The 22,498-nt window shown below is 45.3% G+C and overlaps 1 protein-coding gene across 1 annotated transcript in view; it reads right to left on the bottom strand.

The window, feature by feature from the left end:
• Positions 1–22,498, bottom strand: part of Rftn1 (raftlin, lipid raft linker 1) — a 189,491-nt gene that overhangs the window by 63,151 nt on the left and 103,842 nt on the right. Inside the window, exon 4 of the mRNA XM_010612786.3 lies at positions 19,280–19,388. Coding sequence (XP_010611088.1) covers positions 19,280–19,388 — 109 coding nt within the window. The remainder of the gene's footprint in view (positions 1–19,279; positions 19,389–22,498) is intronic.

Here is a 22,498-nt window from a genome sequence, read left to right as displayed (position 1 = left end):
AGGCCGTGAGTTCATATTCTGGCCCACTTGAAGAACCAACCCCACTGATGGCCACTTTCCTCTCTTATGCGTTCAATCTCTTCCTCTTTACTGGTATAAGCAACCAACCAACAGCAGCAGTAGGAAGTGGTCCTGCCCCCACCCCGCTGTAGCCAGCCTGGCTGACCCCACCTCCGATCCCTGCAAAACCCATGACAGCCTGGCTGAAACTTCCCCCAGCCACTGTCTTCTGATCTCTGCATTGCCAACTACCACAGGCCCCTTCAGTCCTCACTGCCATCTTCTCTGGGGTGTTTCACAGGGTTGAGACTCCCTTCCCTGGAAGTGCTCCTCCCTGACCTTGCAGCCGTGCCTCAGCTGGCTTTGCTCCTCCATCTTAGTCCTCCCGGCAGCCAGACTGGGTCCCTGCAAGCTGTGACTCAGTCCAGCTCATTTTACGCTCTGCAACAGATCCCAAGTTCAGACTCTGGCCTGCAGAGCAAAACACCCTATTCCACCTTGAACTGGGGCTTGCCCACCTCTCAGGCCACGTCCCACGCCTGTTCACAAACCTATGTTATTTATCCTTCAAAGTCTGTCCCCAACAGACAGCTCAGCACACGTGGGTCCCGTGACTTTCCAACAACTTGTTTCTGAGTGGGCGCTCCATAAGGAAAGGAACTCTGTCTACTTCATGCTATGCCGTGTCCCCAGACCTGGAACTGCTCTTTGGACAGTAAGCACACAGAGAACATCTATTTAAGGAGTGAAAAGGAAAGAGATTAAATTTTAAGCACCTGCCTTACCCACCAAGTGAGAATTTCTAGAGCCTTCCATTTTAGGAATGAGACCGATCATATTTTGAAAATACATTCAAGTGAGATTTTAAAAATCTATACATTTATTTGCTATTCCTGTCATCTTTAACAGCAAAGAGGATTGGAGCCAAGAGAAATTATGGTTGCAGGTCTGGGGTACATCTCAAGAAAGCATCACTGATAAAAGGAAGTTATTTGCAGCCCTCTGGTTATCAGTCCATCTCTTAAAAAGCCAAGACAATCTTCCCCTCAGGAAAAGGAAGGGCGGCAGCAATAAAGGGTTTGTTAACATTAGTGCTTCTTATCAAGGTGAAAAATGCCTAACAGCCAGGCATTCTCCTGGGCCTTCTTCATAAAGGCGCTACTTAAAGCCAGGCAAAGCATTTCCTCAAAGGAACAACAACAAACACCCCCCAAAACAGCAAGAATCCTGGAGTTGCTGAGTTGGCGACCCAAATTTTTACAGTGGTAATACTAGTGACCCTGAAATTACAAGCCTGCTGCTCAGAACCTCAAGGGCTTATTTAGGACTCCTGGGAATGTTCTGGAAAACCAGCCACAGCGTCTTCATGGAACTCAAACTCAGCAGCACAGTTAAATTATTGCGGCAAAAGAACGCAAGTTTAAAGAATTTAACCAGGAGCAGATGTTTCCCTTCACACCACGTTGCTTTAACATCTAGTATTCGTGACTTTTTCCCCCACCATTCCCTGATTTACATAGGCTTCAAAAACTTTAATGAAAGGCATTTCAACAAAATGTTAGATGGTGCGGGTGGGCATTTATCCTAGTTTTAACCCTTACTTAAAAAAACCTTTACTATTCCCATAACGCCAGACCAACAAAAATATAACAGGGTCCTAATGGCATTTGAAACTCCCATGGTAAACACGGCAGTTAAACTAAGTACTTGGGGATGGTTTTCATTACAATGTGCTAAAGAAATGAATGTTTTATTGTACTTTGTAAATACCCTGGAGAACCCTGGGATGGTTTTTCTGGAAGATGGAAATGATTTTGAGAGTTTCAGATCTCATGAAGATATGTGATTCCTCTGAGTAACAACGGGTTGGGGGGGAGGGTTGTGAGAAGTACACAGTTAAAGATTATTTTCAATGCCTAATAACCATTACATTTAATACTCACTGTCTTATTCTCATTTCTTGCCTTCATTTTATTTTTTATGGATTCTATTTTAACCCTGTATATTCTAAAAAGTTTTCTCAGCACATCTAGATTCATGCCTATGACAGGTTCTTTTCCAATGAGGACAACAGCAGCATCCCTCATCCCACATGGCAAAGGGGCTAAAATCTTCCCAAAGAGATGGAGCCCGCGGTCCCCTGTACTAGTAGAGATTTGTTATGTCACAGCCAATGAGGAGGGTGGAAAGGACCCTATGAGATTTCTGAGGTCCAATCATAAAAACTCCGTCAACTTTTACCGTGTTCTCTTGGGACACTTGCTGTTAGACCTCAACTGGCATCCTTTGAGGAAACCCAAGCAGGTTAGAGAGAGGCCCACTGGCAGGCATGTGAGTGCGCTACTTTGAAAGTGAGTCCCCAGCCATGTCCAGGCCACTGAGTTGATACTCTGTACAGCAGAGATCAGCAGCCAAGCTGCAGATTTCTGAGCAAAATAAATGGCTGTTGTTTTAAGCCAGTGTGTTTTGCTGCTGTTACAGTGCAAAAGACATCTCTTGAAATTCTCCCCCTAACTCACACCCATGGGAAATTCTTGCTTCCATGATTTCTTCAAGTGTAAAATCCACAATTCCTTACAATAGATGCACCTACTAGCACCTTGAAATATGCAGAAATGTAAACAAGGGCAACTCAAATGCACCCCAGAAGTGGGCCTTTAGGGAGGTGCTTTAATGACAAGGTAAGAGCAGTATGCAATTAGCCTCTCAGTTTGTGACAGAACATCCGACCTGCAGAGCAAACAGTCACCCTTGGTAAACAAACACTGGCCCTGCAGTGCACCTTACATTATTAATCAGCTTAGCAAACCTGTAGGCAAACTTAGGCTCCATTCCTGTTTATCACAAGTTACAAATGTGCAGAGCACGAATTAATGATGATTGTTTTACTATTCAAGAGTGACACGGAATGATGCACACATTCCCAGGCACAAGTGAAACCTGAAAGGGTCACAGAGACCCTGTGCTTCAGGATTAGGGAAAAAAAAATCCAACCACGTTATTCCTCAGGCGTCATAAAACAAAGCTTGTGTCTGCCTCCGGGGATGCCCAAGAAGTTAAAAGAAGCCACTGCATCTCATTCAGAGTAGGAAATCATTGAAAATAAAGTTTCTGCCACAACCGAACAATGAATAGTTCCACCAAAAACTCTTCCCATCAGCTTTGTATCTAAACATTTTCCTTTACAGTTCCTCTATTTGTTCAGGTATTTTTCTTCTGAGGTCTCTTCTGTGTAGTCTCCACATCACACCTTTCTAAAAGCTTCTCTGCCTTCTAACAGCATTCCTGCTGTTCTCACCTGTAACCTCCAGTAACACCCATACTACCTCGAGGTAGGACAGAAAAGATCAAGACAGGGAGGAGGAGAAAAGGAAAATCATAACAAAAACTGTACCTTCTAGACAAAATTATCCAGTTACAAGGCCTTGTTCCCTTAAAGAAAAATTCACTCCAGAAAAAACAAAACAAATCAAAACAACAACAACAACAAAACCGTAAGGGCCTTAAAGATACAATCATCTTATCTGAGGCCACGCTTTTCACCTGTAAATTGAGTCTGCACTTTTCCTCCCACAGACCTCCATCCTCAAGAAAAGAGCAGTGCTAAGTGAGCGCCTTCTCCCTCAACTTCAAACACACACAAATAGTTTGCATCCTAACCTAGTCCAGCAAATGAGCAATCAGACAGACTCTTGGAAGACATATCCTAGATGTCTTGAGGACAACCCAAAACCGCACAGAGAAAAATCCTAGCCCAGACCAAAAGGTACCTCTCTTAAGGGCCCTTGAACTATTTTCTCTCAGTGTATACTTTCTAATTTTGCCTAATAAGCCTTTCTAATGCCTGTCACTAACATGTCCAGTAATTTTCTTCTGTAACATAAATCAGCAACCTGCAATCTATTCCATTTGTGGGAGGAGCGGAGGTCCCCTCCCCATCTCTTTAGATCCCGCCCAGTGACATCCTGGCCAATAGCATCCCTACCACTTAACATCCCTATCATCCCACTGAGATCCAACTTCCTCATCAATACCACCACTGTCATCCCTGCCAATAACCCTTCCTCATCTTCACCAGTAACATCCGTCTCCCCCACCAATAACTCTCTTCTTTCTCCCACCCACAGCACCCCTTCTACCCATCTGCCCCAGATACCTTTTCAATCTAGGAATGTTGCCATCAAGCTAACAGACTGAAAATGTAGACTGAGGAATTAATTAGATGGGAAACCTTGACTTAATTCTATTTTTTCTTATCATTTAAGCTAAGCTTATAATAATTGGTTGCTAAAATACAGTTCTTGGGCCTTTGTCCAAAACACGTATCTTGAGTTACTTCTACAGAGTATAACACCACCCCCATAATGGTAACCTAGCCTATTTTTCATTCTTTTAAACACTTAAAAAGGCAAAAGTAATCCAACAGATGAATCATTAAAGTTTAGATTTTTCTCACAACAGATTTGTTCTACTGGAGTGTTAGAAGACTATGTTTATTTTTAAACTTAATTTAAAGAAAAAACACTTTGTAGAATGAATATTCCTTATACTGAGCTCCAATTATTTAGTTAAGGAGGGGACAAAACCAGTTACTAATCAACTAACACACACCGCTGTACTGCGTGAAGAGCAGAGAATACTGAGATGCACCCTGCAAAACCCACCAGGTGAGGGCAGACAGGGATAAATTCAGTATTCCACAGTCACAAACCTGACCTACTCAAATAGGTTCTTTGATAATGAGGAAGAAAGTAATTAAAAGCAGACTGAAAATAGAATCACAAAATATCAGAGCTATGGGCAACCTCAGGAGGGATTATCATTCTAGTGCAAAGTCATTTTACAAAGAAGAAAACCGAAATTAGAGAAAGTGAAGTACCCCACCCCAAGGGTTATTAAGTTGCCAGAGAGTGAGTTTCCTTTAGTAGAATCAGGAGAAAATTCTAGAATTCATTTTTTAAGTTCCAGATTTCTCCCAAGAAGGCAAGTCAGTTTCAGCTACTGACATCTTGGGTCCAAGTGTTTTCTCTCCCTTGCTCCCTACCCCTCCAGCCCTCTTCAGCACAGACGACTTGGATTCCAGCAGGATTTGGCTCTTGGACTGGGAATTCTCCCCGAAGCAGAAGAGAGGAAGACCTTACATGGGTTGTTATCCTGTCACACTGGCTCTTAAAACCCTCAGAAAAGATTCCACAGCATCACAAGCAATCCAAGTGAAAGTTTCCAGTGTCAGGGGGAAGGCACAGCAGGCAGCCAAACTGGCTGCCAGGATCAACTCTGCCTCTCAGAGGAGACGCCCCACCCCCACCTGCTGTGAGGATCACCCAGACTCCCACACTCACTATCTGTGCTGGATACCACACAACGCTGCAGACTCCATGCGAGGCGTCATGGTGGGGCGGGTGTTTTGCACCTCTGAACACGCAGATGGGGAGGTTCAACCTGTGCTGTAAACCCGTCAGCTTCCACATGCACCACTGACGGTGCATAATTACCACCCAAAACATACTCCATCTCATAAAAAGTTCATATATATACACATACACATACACGCACCCCATGAGAACAGCAATTCCACATTTGCAAACCTGTCCGCTAGAAGTATGAAGTAGAAGGAGGTGACATCTAACCCTCACAAGTCACTTCCGGGGAGAGCTGACTGAAGTTTTAACCACTGCAAACCAAAAGGCTAAGTGCTAGTTACAAGAAAACGTATGAATGTCTTAACCCTCTGTCTCCTTTCTGTTTCCTAAGTCGCCTTCCAAAGCATCTGTTCCTACCCAGTTTCCCTGCCTTGCAGACCTTGGAAATACATGGCCTCTCACTCTTTGATTTCTTTATTCACTGGGCACCTACTATATGACCAACATTGTTCTCAGCATGGAAAAAACACACAAAAAATGATAACTACAGTAATTAAGTAAAAAAGATAGCAAGTTATCACAGGAATGACACGAATTATAGAGAAAAGAAACGAGAAATGCTAGCAGCAAGAGGTAAGTTGGCATTTTAAAAATGAGTGAAAAAAAATAAGTGAAGTCAGGCACAGTGGTGCGCACTTGTAATCCCAGCACTTGGGAGGCTGAGGCAGGAGGATTAATTGCCAAGAGTCCCAGGCCAGCCTGGGAAACAGAGTGAGTTCAAGGTCACCCTGAACTACAAAGCGAGGAAAGGGCTGGGGATTTAGCTCAAGAGTGCCACTGCCTGCCTCAGAAGCACAAGGTCTCAAGTTCAATCCCCAGTATAAAAAAAAGGTGTGGGCAAGGTAACTTGAACAACGATCTGGAGGAGGTGAAAGTTAACTAATCAGATATATAGGGAAAGAAAGGACATAAAAATTACCTTTGGTGCCAAGAATTAGACCAACATTCAATAATCCCAACATGATTATCCAATCCACAGCGAGCAGGAAGGCAAAATACACAGTCCTCACATATACACTGGACAGCCTGGATAGAACCAGGTACCTCCAACACTTCATCTTCCCAATGTTGCTTATTAGAAAAAAGGAAATTACTTTATATATCTGCTTGACAAAGCCTCTCACAATGACTCATTTTAATCTGAACAACAAAACACAATTAGGAAAATGCATTAATCAAAGCAAGTCTGAGATGTTTATTACAGTGATCTGACAGACTTGGGTTTTATTTTTTTGGGACCAGGGATCGAACTCAGGTCCTTGCGCTTGTGAGGCAGGCGGTGGAACCACTGAGCTAAATTCCCACCCGGGACTTGGTTTTTATAAAAGGAAATAATTTAATAAAAATTTTAACAATAATTCCTCATGAAAAAATATTTGAGGTGCTCTAGTAAGCTTTTACGAGGTGGCCTTTAGAAAAGCAATGCAGTAATTCTATATTCAAATGAACAAACCACTGTGCCAAGGGTGAATCGGTCAGACACAGTACGGAGCAAAAGCTCTATTTACAAATAATTAGACAAGGCTACCAAGTTAGGAATTAGAAGCCACCTCTGGGAGGAGTGGCCCAGGAAGAGGTCAAGCTGTTGGTTCTATTCCATTTCCTGACTGGGCTGTTGGTTCCCTAGGTACACTCATTTTGTGCCATCCCTGTGCTGGACTGGACACTTGTGATTTATTCCCTCTCCTCTATTTGCATTATCTTCAGTAGGAAGACATTTTTCTTTCTTATTTGTTTTGAGACAAGGTCTTGCTGTGTAGTCCAGACTCAACTTAAACTCACTGTGTAGCCCAGGCTGGTATCAAACTTGAGGCAATCCTCCTGCCTCAGCCTCCTGAGTGCTGGGATTACAGGCATATACCACCACACTCAGCTTTTTCTTTAATTTTTGGGAGAAATGCAAAATAAGTGGCTCCATTACAGGGATTTCTCATTCACATTCAAGCCAGATGAGCAAAAGCAACTATTCCAGTGTTAAATGAATGAGCACTTGTGACTCGAGTGTTTCTAGCAATAGAATCCTTCATGAATTGTAAAGTGCTGAATCTCAAATAATTTGGATGACAATAAATAGGATGAGACAGACCCAGGTGAGATCACCCCCCAAACATCCCTCTACTGATGATAAAGTCACTGAAGGTAGAGATGTGTGGAAAAATAGGAATAAAATTGTTTCATGAAACGTAAACATGAGGGGAACACTATGCAAATTTATACATCTTGTGTTATTTAAACTTCACATGTACAGCTGAATAGTTAATGTTATGAGCAGAAATGTAATTATTTCAAATGTATTTCTAAAAGGTTGTATGTTAAAGTCGGGGCCAAACCATTGCGTGGAATTTTTCAAGGGGGAAACGGGAGATTTTCTTTAATTATCTTCTATCTGGGTATACTGTATTTGCTGTATACTGCTGTGTTCCATGTCCCCTTGAGTCTTTACAATCGCAAATGTTTTGTGTCAATTTGGAAACTAAAAAATAAACTCAAAACTGCTTAAATGAATTCTACAGAACTATGCTGCAGATGGTAGCCAGACGTGGCTATCAACTACTTAAAATGTGGCTAGAGAAACCAAGGAACTGATTTTTAAATAACACTTCCTTTTAATTATTTTAAAAATTAAGCAGAGTATTTTTCTGTTAAATGCAACCTTATCGGTAGACTATTTCACTCCACTGAAAATTTAGCATTTGAATGGAGAAGCAAAGCAAGTGATACCGGATTTTGAAGGCTCTGCAAAAAAGAATGTAAAACATTGTGCTACATGTTGAAAAGACAGTATTTTGGACACCTTGGAATACATTAAATGTAATACAAAAAAATTAACTTCATTCACTGCTTTTTAACACAGCTATTAGGAAATTTAAAATTCAGGTGGTTCACATTGTATTTCTATTGGACAGTGCTGCTGAGGAACAAACTGCTACTTGTGATCAGAGCACTCAAGAGAAAAAAAAATGGGGGCCGGGGATTTAGCTCGGTGGTTCTGCCGACGCCTGCCTTGCAAATGCAAGGACCTGAGTTTGATCCCCAGTACCGAAAAAAAAAAAAAAAAGAGAGAGAAATGAGAAAATAAAGCTAGAGAAACTGATATATGTGAAGATTTGACCGACAGCTATGGCAGCAGATCCCAGGGTGGGGAGAAAGCAGGGGGTGGGAGAGGGGAATCCAAGAAATGAGTCCATTTTCTAAGGGAAGTGACCGGACTAGCTGGGACTGGCCCAGACAGCAGAGCAAGTGCTATCTCCTACTCCACAGCTGTCAACAAATCCACATGACCTAGATTCTGCTGACTGTGTCAGAAGCTCTCTGCGCCCGTTATTAAAGAAGCAAGGCTGACAGACGTGTGGAGAACACGTCTTTCAAGGGTGACAAAAGACAGGAGGGAGTTTTTAATTGCCTGGCTCCAATTTTCCCCCTCCATTAGAGGTTTGGGTCAAGACAAGAACAGCACAGCTACACCCAGTATCTGGACCAGAAAAAACTTTTAGTGGAAGAAAATCCAATAAAGTACTCGACACATGGCAATTCTTTACATTTGGGGACAGCCAAGATTAATTTTTTTTTGGTGGTGGTGGTGCCAGGGCTCTAACCTTGGTCCCCGTGCACAGGAGGCCAGCGCTCTGTCACTAAGCCACATCCCAGCCCAGTAATTCGTTTTAAAAGAGGAAAAACTATTGACAGAAGAACGGATGGAAAACCATGGCATGGGTGCGCGTGCTGGAGCATCATTCGGCTTTAAAAAAGGAAAATCCTGTCATTTGTGACAACGTGGTTTCAAGTGAAATAAGCCCAATGATGGAGGAAAAACACAGCACTGCATGATCTCACTCATATATGGAATCCTTTATATATATATACAAAAAACCAACAAAACGCCAAATACATAGAAACAGAAAACGGTGGTCAGCAGGATAGGGAGGGTCAGGGAGGAAAGAGGAAGCTGCAGGTATAAAGTTGCAGGTAAGTAGAATAAACAAGTCTTGAGGTCTAATATAAAACAGGGGAACAGTTGTCATGCCCGGTTACGTACCCTGGGAAACCTGCCAAGAAAGCTGATTTTATGTACTCTTGACGCACAAGGGTAAGAGGTGATAGCTATACTAATTTTCTTAACTAGAAAAACCATTTCACTAAATACATCAAGACGTCACGTCATCCACCCAAATATATACAAGAAAAATAAGTAAAACGTTTTTTTAATTAAAAGAGAGGATACTGCCCCTTATCCCTGATCCTCAAACGTGGGATTAACCCATGACTAGCAAAAGGTCAATGAATCCCTCACTGATTAGTGCATTTTTCTAAGTAGGCCCCATGATCTAACTAGGTGTTCAGCGAGGAAAAGAAGCAAGGACAAACTTCTTAAATTATCTTTAATAAATCCCAAGTTTCAGTAAGCAGGTTTTTCACTGCAGACCTTTTCAGAGTCTTGAATTTTCCAAGGTCATCATAAGGGTTTCTAAGCGCCCTCCCTCCCAGAAGGTTTAGAATATTATGATGTGCACATTTCCCAAACATTCTGGGCTTCAAGAAACTTTTACCAAGGAGCCTTTTAGGGAGGGCACACACTGAGAGTCACTGGCTTGAAAGGAAGAAACTCCAGATCTTCGATCTGTTTGGCTTCATCCTCAGCCCAGAAAACACACTGGAAAAGAAAAAGATAAGAAAAAAAGCATTCCTCCCAGCTTCCCCACTGCCAGACTCCTCGGCACCTCTCAGTGACTGCAGGGACCAGGTGGCCTGGAGAAGCAGCCATTCCCTCCTCCCCTTCAGGAGCTCCTGGGTGACTCCACTGCAGGGCCTTGGGCAAAGCACAATCAGCCTCCTACAGAAGGGGGAAGGGCACCATCTGCTTTGGTGCCTCTGGCTGGTCACTTGCCCTCTGCACTAGCCGCTGTAGTGACCCCAGGGATTTGGGCAGGTTCCCTGCAGAAAGCACAGAGGAGTGGAGAGCCTGACAGCCACAGGCTGCCTACATCACCAACCTCAGACCACTCCCCTGTTCTGCGCATAACTACTCGTCATTTGTTATGGGTTCCAACTTACAAGTTCTTTCCTTGGTACTGTGTTCCATGCGGTATGTGCCCTGAATGCTAAAAGTTACATGGAATGGCAATTCTTCACATGAACAAGTTCAAATCCCTCGGACATTAAAATTGAGTTAACCAAAGACTACATTAAGAAAAAAACAATACACAAAACTCAACAAGCCAATGAAAAGAAAACATACCTTAACCTTTAGGAAAACAAGACTTTGGAACTATCCTAGGACTAACACAAGAACACACAGGCGTTCTGTGGGGTAAAGGACAGTGGTTTTTCATTGCAACCCAAACAATTTAGGATCAGGTCTTTTGCAAAAATATGTACAGGCAGGGGACAGGCCACCGAAACGGCTAAGGTCACTGGTGACTTCATGGCCACTCCAGCAACGGCTGTTTCTGGCTCAGCACCAAGGGCACTGATAAGTCCTCTCTCCCCTCGTTCCCCTCTGACCGCTCTAGCTCTTACTTGGCTTCCTCCGCCCAGCAGTGACCACTGGAATTCCCCAGGCTCAGTCCCAGGCTCTCTCGCTTTTCACACCCTCCCTTCCTTCTGGGGTCTCAGCTGCCGTCTTTCAGCCGCCATCTCCCACTCAGCTTTCCACCCCAGCCCGAGCAGCACAGGCCCAGCACCCTGGTCCTCTCGACATGCCCCCAATTCACCCACCCACCCATATACAATCCCAGGAGGCTGCCTGCTTCCACATCTTTTTTAAAGGAGGGAGAGAGGAAGGAAGTCAGGGAAAAGTTGCAAAGGATCAAACCCAGGGCCTCATGCACACCGGGCAAGGGCTCTACCACTGAGCTGCACTCCAGCCTTCAATATTTCTTAAAACCACCTTCTCTCTACATCTGCCCTACAACGCCACCACCTAAGCTAAGCCACAATCTCTAATGGCCCATGAGGTGCTGCCCCATCAGGGTGCTAAGAGCATCCACTCCTGTCCACCATCTGCTCACTGCCCTCTGTCCTTCTGATCATCCCAAACATAAGTGGAATCCTCCTTAGCACCCCCAATGGATTCTTTCCACTGGACAAGAGAGAGACCCCAAAATCCTTAGCCTGGCCTCAGCACTTGGGACCCTGCCAACTCTCCATCCTCACCCAGGTCACCTAAGCCACAGTAACCAACTTTCTGTCCTCAAACCAAATGTGCTCCTACCCCAGGGTCTCTGTTCAAACTACTCCAACCCCCACGCTCACTACCCTCCGGTCTCAGTGCCAACACTTCCTCAGGGGCTCAGCCACTCCCACTGCCAGCCTAGGTGGGACGCTTTGCCACCTTCTACTGTAGGGCACTCACCACCTGTGACTTATACACCCACCATCCAACCGTCTGCTCCACGCCTGTGTCCTCAGCTGGGCCAGGGTGGGTCTGTACCATACGCAAACGCTTCCCCTGTTACTGCCACAGAGCGGGACTCCCATGATCTGTTCCAAAGACACAAATAAGCCCTGCCCTACTAGTACCAGGTTACAGATTCATGCAGAGGGAGAAGAGGAAGTCCAAGAATGCACCCCCTTTTCCGAGAAGTGATTAAGCCAAGATTATGACCTCTTTCCTCTCTACAGACTTGGACTAATGTTAGCTAACCTTTCTGAGAAAACAAGAAGATCACACACAGGCCAACAAAAATAGAGGAGGTCAGACAATCAGAAGACGCTGGGGTGGGCGAGGAATCTTCTAAGGGAGGAGGCCTCCAGGCAGCAGCTCCCACATTTTTCTGCCCTACCACAAACATCTAAGCTTATAATCTTCCTCTTCACCTCCTCCCCTCCAACCTCCACGGAGGATCGAGTATCCATTTCCAGTGTGCAGCTGTGGCCCCTATGTGGTTCCCACCTCCTTTAAAAAAAAAAAAAAATCATCCCGGAGTTCTCTCTACTGGAACTTTCTAGCTTTAAAAACTGCTCAAATCTCCTTATTAAAAAGGAACAGAGATTCTCCCTGGATGTGTCATAGCAACCACTGTTTCTCAGTGTAAACTTTTTTTTAATTTCTATTTTTGCAGTACCCGTGATCAAACTCAGGAGCCTCTGCCCTGAGCTATGTCCCTGGCCCGTTTTACTCTTTTACTGAGACAGGGTCTTGCTAAGTCACTAGGCTGCCCAGGCTAGGTTTAAACTTGTGATCCTCCTGCTTCAGCCTCCCACAGTGCTAGGATTACAGGCGTGTGCCACCATGCCTGGCTTTAAATGTGTTTACTTAAACCTGTGATGGCAAGGGGTCCGAGCCCATTCTACAACACAACTGTCCTTTCAAGACTTATCAGTGATCTGGGGTAGCCAAGCTCAGCAGCCCTTTGAATGGACTGCTTTTCTCTCTCTCTTTTTTTTTTGGTACCAGGAATCGAACTCAGGACCTTGCACTTGCGAGGCAGGTGGTGGCAGCATTGCACTAAATCCCTGCTACTCTAACTTTTGAAGCTGTTGCCCAGTCTGTTCCTGAAGGATGCTCTTTCCAGATTCTGTACCATCACCCTCTTCAGTTCCTCCTTCTATTTTATCAAAGTTCTTGTATTTTTCCTCTTTCTCTGAGTTTCACAAAAGTTACCATGACATAAGGAAAATTTCCTCCTTCTCCATGAACAGACTACGAAATTCTGGTCTTGATCTTGCAGGTGTTTTGATCACTGAAAAACCAAGAGACTTCAAAGCAAGAGGATACAAACATCAACTTCTCTAAAGCAAAGCAAACCAACTAACCCAACAACCACAGGAAATCCAGGATGCTGGGCTGGCATTCCCACCAGGCCATGGTGGGGTGACACTCCGTGGCGACTGCCGTTTGGAAAGGACAAGTGCCCCTAAATGCCACCCTCCTACCTCCTTACTGTCATCACCTGCCTGGTCCCATGGCCTCTGAGCTCGTACGTCAGACACTTGGAGCTCCATTCCTAGCTTCTTCCTAAGTTCCAGCCACAACCACAATTTCTCTCTGAAATGTTCCTGCCAGTGTTTCCCGGGCCCTCAGCACCTCCATCACCAATTTTATTACCTTCTATTCCCCAAAGGCTCCTAATGTCACGGGTTCTGCGTCCCCCGAAACAACCCCACCTCATGCCTGCATCACCCCAGTGCCATCTTACGCTCTCTTCCCCCTTCCATGACACAAAATCTTCATGATTCTTCTTCCTAATTCCTAATTTATCCACTGGCTTCACAGACATTTATTAAATTCTGCAGACACAGCTGTGACTCTCTCCTGCCACTCCCCACAAGGTTTCTGCTGGCCTCTAGATTGTTTTTATCCGCAACACAGCACCCTCATTGCCAGGATTCCCTTCTTTTGCCTCCCCCAATTCTCCCTAGATTCACCTTTTTAAAATGTGAGTTTTCTTGGTTTGGGGCTAGACGGGGGTGGAGCAAGGATTGAGATGCCTTTTTAACATTAATCTTTTTTCACTTGGAATCAGAGTCTTGCACTAATTAAGAATCTGTACTGCACTTGTAGAAATGAAGCTCTGAATACTCAATAATCAACCAGAAAGTAAATGATGAGTCATTTATATACCACAGTTAATGTTTTACAATCCCAGGGACGCTGCCTCATGGAAAGGAGTCACTGAGGTTTTTTAAGCTGTTGGGCTCTTTCCGTAGATTAAGTCATCAGTGGCATCGTCTGGTTTTCTGAAGGCCAACGTGTCCTGCTGAATCCAGGCCACAGAGTCGCTGACTGTGCCCCTTTCCACACACACATACTGGACAAGGCAGGCGGTCTCCAAATAAAGGTGAAATTTAAGGCCCACCTTGTTCGTAAGTGGGCTATGTGGGTTGTGGGCGCCATCATAAAAGGGAGAGGACCTCAGGAACACAGCCCAGCACTGCAGGCGAAACCTCCTAGACTGGGCTGGATAAGGGCTGGTAGGATGATTCTCTCCTGGAGAGAGGAGAAAGCAATGTCCACTAGGGCCATTTGGGTACCTGGGCCTGGGGCCCCAGCTGTGCTCAGACACGGCTGCACCCACCTGCCTCCCGTGCCCAGCCTCACTCTGCCCCTGGAGGCACGGGCTGTGCAGAAGAGGCGGCAGGGCCAAACGGCATGGCCAGATGGACACCCTCCGGGCCTGACAGGCTGGATTCAAACACGAGGCCTGCCGTTCAGTTCTAAGTTGGGGCAAAAGGCAGTTTCTCTGCCTCAGTTTCTCCAGCTGTCAAGTGGGGACACAGCTTCCTAGGAGTATGGTAAGGGTTAAGGGTAGAGTGCACTTTAGCACACGTTCTGCCTGGTACAAAAGGGGGATATGCTTTCTGGAGAAGCCACTTTAATTTTCAATAAACCTATGAATACATAAGTATGGGGCGGCAACACATCCTAGAGCCAGTGACAGGGAAGGCACAAACCTGCTTCCTCCCCTCGCCTGTATTTCGGCTGCAGGTAATTCCCTGCATCTCCACTGTAAAGCTGCCCGACTCGAGCAGGACTCTGGGTCACACGATCAAAACCTCACAGAAAGCAGACCTGCTTTCCCCTTTGTCCTCCCTTCATCCAAACAAGTCCTGGCTCTTTCTTGGTCTTGAGCCTTCTTTCATGCTCCTGTCCACATCAGGAAGGGTGCTGCCTCTCTGAACAGCAACCCTCACTGCGCGCGCACATGCACGCACGCGCGCACACACACCCCTCTTCACACCCTCCCAGGCCACTGGCCAAGGAATCTCCTTGCTGCTCCCAAGTCCCTTTACTGCCACAGCACCTCCCCTGAAGGACTGGTCCAGGGCCCATCGATGGCTCACAGGCCCCAGCCAGTGGGCAGTGCCCTCATCCCCTTACACTCAGTGTCCTCGTGTCTAGAAGGGAGACGTCCCTGGCCTCTTGAATGGAATCATCATGAAGCATAAACCAGAAAATGTGTGCAGTGACTCTAAAAACTTTAAAGTGCTTTCTACACACATAAGCACTTGCCCAAGAAGCTCTAAAGAACAAAGTAATTTGAACATTCTTATGAATAACAACTAAGCCTGTCATTCTGTCTCAGTTCTTCTATACAATCTGTTGGGAACTCTCAGGACCCCCACAGACAATACCTTTGGGACAAATGCTGAGCCCTCGTCCCAAAGGGATTTGGGGTACACTGTCATTCTCCCATAGCCTCTCAACTGTTTCTTGCGCACTCCGTTCTAAGGCTTAGAAAACACATTCTCTCCAAATCTACCCGTAACTCTGCATTTTAAATGTTTGATGGACCATAACAAATCACTTACGTACAGGCCAATGGGCTGAAGCACAGCAGGGCACGAGGGGGAAAAACACAACAGCAACCTGGATTTAACTGGGCCACCTCCAGCACTCATAAGACCCATTACAGGGAATAGAGTCATTTTTATACAATTCCTTTCACCCTCCACTGACAACTCCTCATGGGGAGGGGCCAAAAATCATGGCATCTTTGGCTAATTTTACACGACACAGATAGAAATGACTTTAGTTTTTCCTAATTGTTGGGAATAATGAGATCTCCTCTCCTTCTATTCACATTCTCTAGCCAAAGGTTTTGCTAATTTAAAACATTTGGTGGAAAAATAATACTGGGACATTGTCAAGAAGGAAAAAAAAAGACATCTCATCGGTTTTATGTTTGATTCTAATATGTACAGAAGAGCATGAGCTTATCCTGCATGAAGGTACAAAGACAAAACGGGTTCATTACCATCACATCCTAGGATGGATCTACTTGTCACAGAAGCAGGAGCCGTCATTTCACACAAAATAATGACCCAGATAAAAAGGAACGGCTGTAAGCTGCAGCAGCCCATGTCACAGTTTCATTGCGGCCGAACTGAACAGCAATTAACAGGTGTCAGCCCTACATACATACAGACAGGGGCTGAGCTGTTCATTAAATATTCACAATGAAAAAAACACAAACAGTTCTCAGACTACTTCTCTCTGGGACACGCCTGTGGTCTTCTACCTGTGTGATGACAAAGAAGTGCATTCATGTATAAAATTCTGCCATCGTGGGAACAACTTTGGGCCTGGGGAGGGGCATTCAGATTCTGTCTGCTCTTCACGTACACACACCAGTGGTGCTTTCTCTAGAAATTGTTTCCAACAACAGAAAAGAGGAGCACAAGAAAGCAAGCCCAGTTGCATTGTTTCATCTCTCCTTTCAGGGTCATCATGGCCCCTGGCCTACAGACTAAAGCCACAGCCAACACCAACAGCCAGGAATGCCAAAGCCCTCTAAGTACTTATCCATTCGTTGACAATGGTACACGGCAGGAGGACAGCGGGGCAACTACAACACACCTGGTTCCTGCCAGGCAGCAGGATCATAACACCTTTCACGTTCAGAAGCGAGCTACACACCAGGAGACCAATTCCTGGGCAGAAATCTCAGGGCTGCTGTACTGTGCAACTTGACTGGTCTGTTTGGATGCAATAATTTAAAAACCAAAGGTATGGCAGGAACTGCAAGATAAAGGGTATCATTTCCCAATGTTAAAGACAAAATTCTTACACAACTATAGAATAAGCAGGCGTCAGTGATTTAACAAATTACTTCAGATACTGGTACACACACACCGAGCAGAAGACAAGAGCACTGGGACAGAAGTTAAGAGAGAACTACCTAATGTCCTGTAGTGCATAAAACCCGTAAGTTTGAGGGGTGATCTTCCGCTGGACAGATGTCCGTCTCCACTTCAGTACTACGGAAACACAGCATCAAGGTAGCCCACAAATCAGGACGCTGCATTCTTAACATTTTATACAGGTGTGTTTCAGTGACACTCATGCTTTGACCTGGTTTGGTTAAGACCAAGGTACCACATCCCATTCCTTCAAAGAGCTTATCTAACGGAGCGGACAGAACCTCACACCCTCATGTAACTAACTCAGACATCCCTCACATACTGCAAGCATCTGAATCTTAATCACAGAACCATTTCTAAAATTATTTTCCCCATTATTTAGTTTTTCAGTTGAATTCTTCCTCTACAAAGTCACTACCTAGCCTGATTACAGTTTTGCATTTGCAGCAATCCAACAAAGATGGCCCTACTTACACAGAGATCTACATGACTTAAAAACACTTGTGTTCTCAGACTTGCACGTGTGTGAAAAAAACCCACTTTTTCTCATTTCTCAAATAATCATCTGAATTCTACCAATGAAGAATGAGCCTCCACCATCCTTGCAGAATTATCAGAAGTTCTGACCGGAGAGATCATCTGACTCCTGGTCTACAGGTCCTCACTCTTTCCATAGACAGTGGTTTTCCCCAGGGCCTCCAGAGCCTGAATGCTTCAATAATGTTGAAGGTAGAAGGCAGTAAGAAAACAAATAAGCTCTAAAGGGACAATCAAGTTATTTCCCTTTTCTGCCAAATTGCTCACAATGGCTTCCCATTGCTTTTAGAACCCAGTCCAGGCTCCCTCTCTCTCCTCTTTGGCTCCCCACTCTCCCTCTCTTTGGGGAGGCCCCTCGGATCCTTTGACTCTGCTTGCTCCCTTCTGCCTCAGGCCCTCACCTTGTTCCCTGTGCTCAGTGTAGCCACATCATCATCCTTTCATTCTCAGCTCGAGGCACCTTCTCCATCTGGACCATGCGGGCAGCAGCACCCACATGCTCCCCAGCCCAGCATCGTCCCTTCCGGCAGGGCTCCTGGGCAGGGTCCATCTGCCCGCTCATCACAATAGGAGGGAAGTCTGTTTTCGGCTTCCCGGCACCCAGTATTAGTACTGATCTGTAGCTGACAGCTAACGACATTTATTAATTCACAAACAGGCTGGGTGGACTGAAACGAGCCGAAGCAAACTATAGCGGGTGGGGACTGTCGATTATAGTCACGCTCCGCACAGTGACATTTCAGTAAACGATGGGCAGCATATAATGGAGCTAGAGATCCCTACCCTTAGCGATGTTAGGATGAAGCCATCCTAACATCACAGCACAATTGTTACTCATTACTCACGTGTCTGTGATGATGCTGGTCTGTGACTGCGGCCAGTCACACGATTGCGTATGCAATACTTGATAAGACACCACTGTTACTGATTGGTATATTTACCAGACTATACTTCTAAATCTTTATCTTAGAGTGCACCTCATTGCCTTCGCGGCCTCATACATCTACTGTTGCATAAAGGAGGCCACGCTGTGTCTTAAGACCATGAAGGTCACAGAAAGTACACTGCGATGTTTGTGCAAGGAAGCGATCACATAGTGGCACAGTTCCCAGGATAGAGCCACTCATCATGTGACGCCTGGGTAAGGCGGACAAGAAAAATATGAAGAAGTAACTTAGCCCAAGTTCTGGGCAAGGACATTCTTGCTGCAGCAAATGTCATACTCAAGTGGACCTGGCAGTTAGGCACAAAACCTCATGTGCATGAAGAAACACTCAAAACCGGACATGTTTCTGGGCAGATCCGAACTCCCTGCTGCAAGGCGATTTTCCCTGGTGTATCACAGGCCAGGGACCACAGGACTTTGGCATGCTCCAGCATGATGAAAGGAAGGTAGCTTACAGCAACAAAGGCCCACAGGACTAGAGAGGAGTAGGATGTCGGGCTCACACACCCTTGAGGGTGACAGCGGGTGTGCCCGCCGGTGGCTATTACCACCACCACTCAAGCCTAAAAAGCAATGTGGGGTCCTACCAGCCAGGGCTGGAGGAGGAAGCCACCTGAATCCAGTCACCTCTAGCCAGAGTGGCACGTGACGGATGGGAGGGGCCGCCCAAAGGTCTGGGCCGCTGCTTCTGCTTCCTGAGGCCTCTGGAGTGCATCTGACCTGCCTAGCTAAGCCCACAACCCTCGCAGCCTACGAACCCATCCAGTGAGGTCCCAACCTCAGCACTCACCTTCTTAACGAACTCTGGGATGATTTTTTGGTCTGCCAGTTGTTCTAAGGAAGAGGAGCAATCCAATTCCAAGACATAGCCTTCACTGTGAGGATCAGTTTTCTGAGATCTGCAGAGAAAGACACAAAGACTGAGGTTTTACACAATAGTTTAAAAAATGCTTTTTACTGAGTGCCAGTGAGATCCTACATTCTTTTCTGAAGTAGCTGCCAAAAATAGCACTGGTAAAAAATAGCTTATAGTAAACAACTCAAAGAACATAGATAGTTATATGTCATGGAAAGACCTCCAAGACATGTGGCCAAGTACAACACATTACTGTAGGATGGAGGTTCAGCACAATATGGCTTACATAGTAGTCAATACACATACAGAGTAGACACACATACAGATCAGAAACATACGTAGTATTGCCTTCAGATGCAGGGCACAGGAAAAGACCTAGTAAGATGCAACAATAGCAGTGACATTAGCCATAATCACTTTTCCATTTTTAATGAAGAGAAAATATTCATATCCCACTTACAAAATTAAAAATCTATCTATAAAAGACATTAAAAGGGCTCCATCCCTAAAGAGGGAAATCTGGCAAAATCTACCAAAATTAAAGATGCATCAAAGAAGAACTATCAGGTAATGACAAGTAGGAACCCTGGGGAAACAGTAGATGAAAAGAGCCAGTGTGAGGCAAAAGCGTCCCACTGTGGAGTCACTATCAAGGCTTGCTGGGGCACCCTGCCATCTCTGCAATACAATACAAAAACAAGTCAGCGGGAATGGCCCCCACACGACCACTGTCCAGTCCTCCATGGGACAGCGCACAGGACAAAGCTGCCGGCAGGAGGGCCCGGCGCCAAGCGGTCACCAGAAGAAACCCCACTCTTTCTGTCACTCCTTCATGGGCTTCTGCATGGCACTCATATGGGTCTGAGAACTCCTGGAAGCCACACGGTTGTTGGAAGTTGAAGGGGAATCTTTGGCCCCGTGGCGCCTGCAGCAACGAGAAACGCAGGTAAGGTTCGACAGAATGTGTTCGTTCTCTCCTAGGGTATGGGGGACTGGAAATGCGTGGCCAGGGTTCTGGCACTTTGCCCAGGGCTCAGACCACAGATAGACCAGCTACTCTACACTGGCTGAGGAGTGAGCATGGCCCACTTATGATGCTGCTTCTCCAAAAAGGGCCCTCCCTGCCTGCCCCTGCAAGATTAAGCTGGCCAGAAAAGTCTCGAAGTGGCCACTTCCACACAGCGCTCCTGAGACACATACATCTTACCAGTTTCTGCATGCACATCTGTTACAACATTTTAGAGGCTAACCTCCAAGATTCTTATGTAGTTTTAAAAGCAATTTATCTTACCGTTAACCATCTGGGCAAGATTTACATGCAATTTAAAAGTGAAAAAAAAATGAGAGGGTTTTGTTTTCTCCAGGTGTGCAACTGTGGTTCAGTAAGAAAACTTCAATAGCTTATTTTTACTTTTGCTTCTAACCTATCCTTTCTGGGGTTGGGTAATGAGGTGCATACATTTCAAATGTAAAAGATGACATGGATTGCTAATGAGTTGTATTAATCACTTTCCTGTCACTGGGAAAAAAATACCCAACACCCGCAAGTTGAAGGGTGTTGGGTATTTGGTTCATGGTTTCAGAGGGTTTATTCCAAGACAAAAACAGTGAAAGGGCATGGCGGAGGAAAACTGCTCAAGCCATGACAGTCAGCAAGCAGAGAGGACAGGGCGGAGCCAGGACAGGAATACATCCGCCAGGGTCACAGGCTCATTCATGACTTGCCTCTGCTGAGCAGGTGCTACCCAACAGCACCTTCAGCTGGCTTTGAACTCATCAAAGAATTAATCCACTGTCCCCCGATCCAGTCACCATCCAAAAGCCTCATCTCGGAACACAGGAGACATTCTAGATCCACATCTAAACCATACCGTGGGTCAGCCCAGAATAATTCCAGCAGAATAAACTGATGCTGAACCCTGGTTTTCTTGCCTTAATGCTTGGTCTGAGGTTAGATTTGGGTTCTCATTTCTCTCCCTAAGGAGAACTAAAACAGAAAGTTCCAGACTTCTGAAAGTGAAGGTCTGGCCAAGACACACTCTTGTGTATTATGTGAGGTCTCAAATGACAAAGAACATAAAGGGAGAGGGGAATTCTAAAATGTAAAATCCCAATTGCTCTGTCACAGGGCGAACAACATCAGACTGTATAAAGTCATTTAGAAATATCCACTAAGATTTTAAATAACTAGGTTGAAAAATCATAATAATTTAAAATAAGTCAATACTATAGAAAACACTCATAAAATGAATGGAAAAAGCATGAGTCTGTAAGTAACCAGAGACCAGATTCATAAGAATAACCTTTAATTCGGGAGCTAGTAACTACCATCTTCGGTTCTGCAACAAGAAAGGCAGCTCTGGTTCACTTCACCAAATAATTAACTCAGTTACATCTGAACTGAATGGAGGACAAAGGATCAACACAACAACACAACAGGAATTGTAAGTCTTCTAGATGAACCATGAAAAAATTTCATCTCAGCCCGTAGTTTCTTGGAAAAGCAAATCCAATGCACACAGGGAGACTACACGAGCAACTAACAAATCTTTCCTTTCCTTTAGGAATAAACCCCACGATCTGACCTGAGAGGACTGTGACACTGAGAAGAGTTGAAAGAGAGAAGAGGCGAGGATCCCTAAACTCTCCAAGAATGGATATCAGCTGCCCAAGCCTTTAAGTCACAACTCTGTGAGGATGCAGCTGTGGCCAGCAAGGAGTAAGAGCTGGGCAGAGGACCACAGTCATATAAAAACCCTCTCTGTGCCACTGACCTTACATAAGGAGTTGCTAGCAAAACTTGCTTATTGGATGGGGCATAGCATGGTTGCCATGGTGACCCCCCCCACCCTGATGTTCACACTCTGTGCATTCCCTCTCCTTGAGTGGAGGCAAGTCCTATGGCTTGCTTGTACTCAGTAGATTGTGGCAAAGGTGGTGGGATGTCACTCCCAAGGTTGACGTGTGCCCCAAGGTGCCATTTTGCAGGCTTGGAGGAAGTACTCATGTTACGATAAGGCTATATGACAAGCAACTGCTAGGCAGACCCTGACCAAGAGCTACAAGCAAATAATCTTGATCCTTGTAAGGAAATAAATTCTGCCAACAACCTGAAGGAACCTACAAGTGGGTTTTTCCTCAGTTGAGCCTTGA

This window comes from Fukomys damarensis, unplaced genomic scaffold (assembly GCF_012274545.1).
Source record: "Fukomys damarensis isolate Sample0158 unplaced genomic scaffold, DMR_v1.0_HiC HiC_scaffold_28, whole genome shotgun sequence".
Classification (NCBI taxonomy): Eukaryota; Metazoa; Chordata; class Mammalia; order Rodentia; family Bathyergidae; genus Fukomys; species Fukomys damarensis.
Note: the sequence above shows the minus strand (reverse complement) of the source record. Positions and strands in the feature narration are given on the sequence as shown.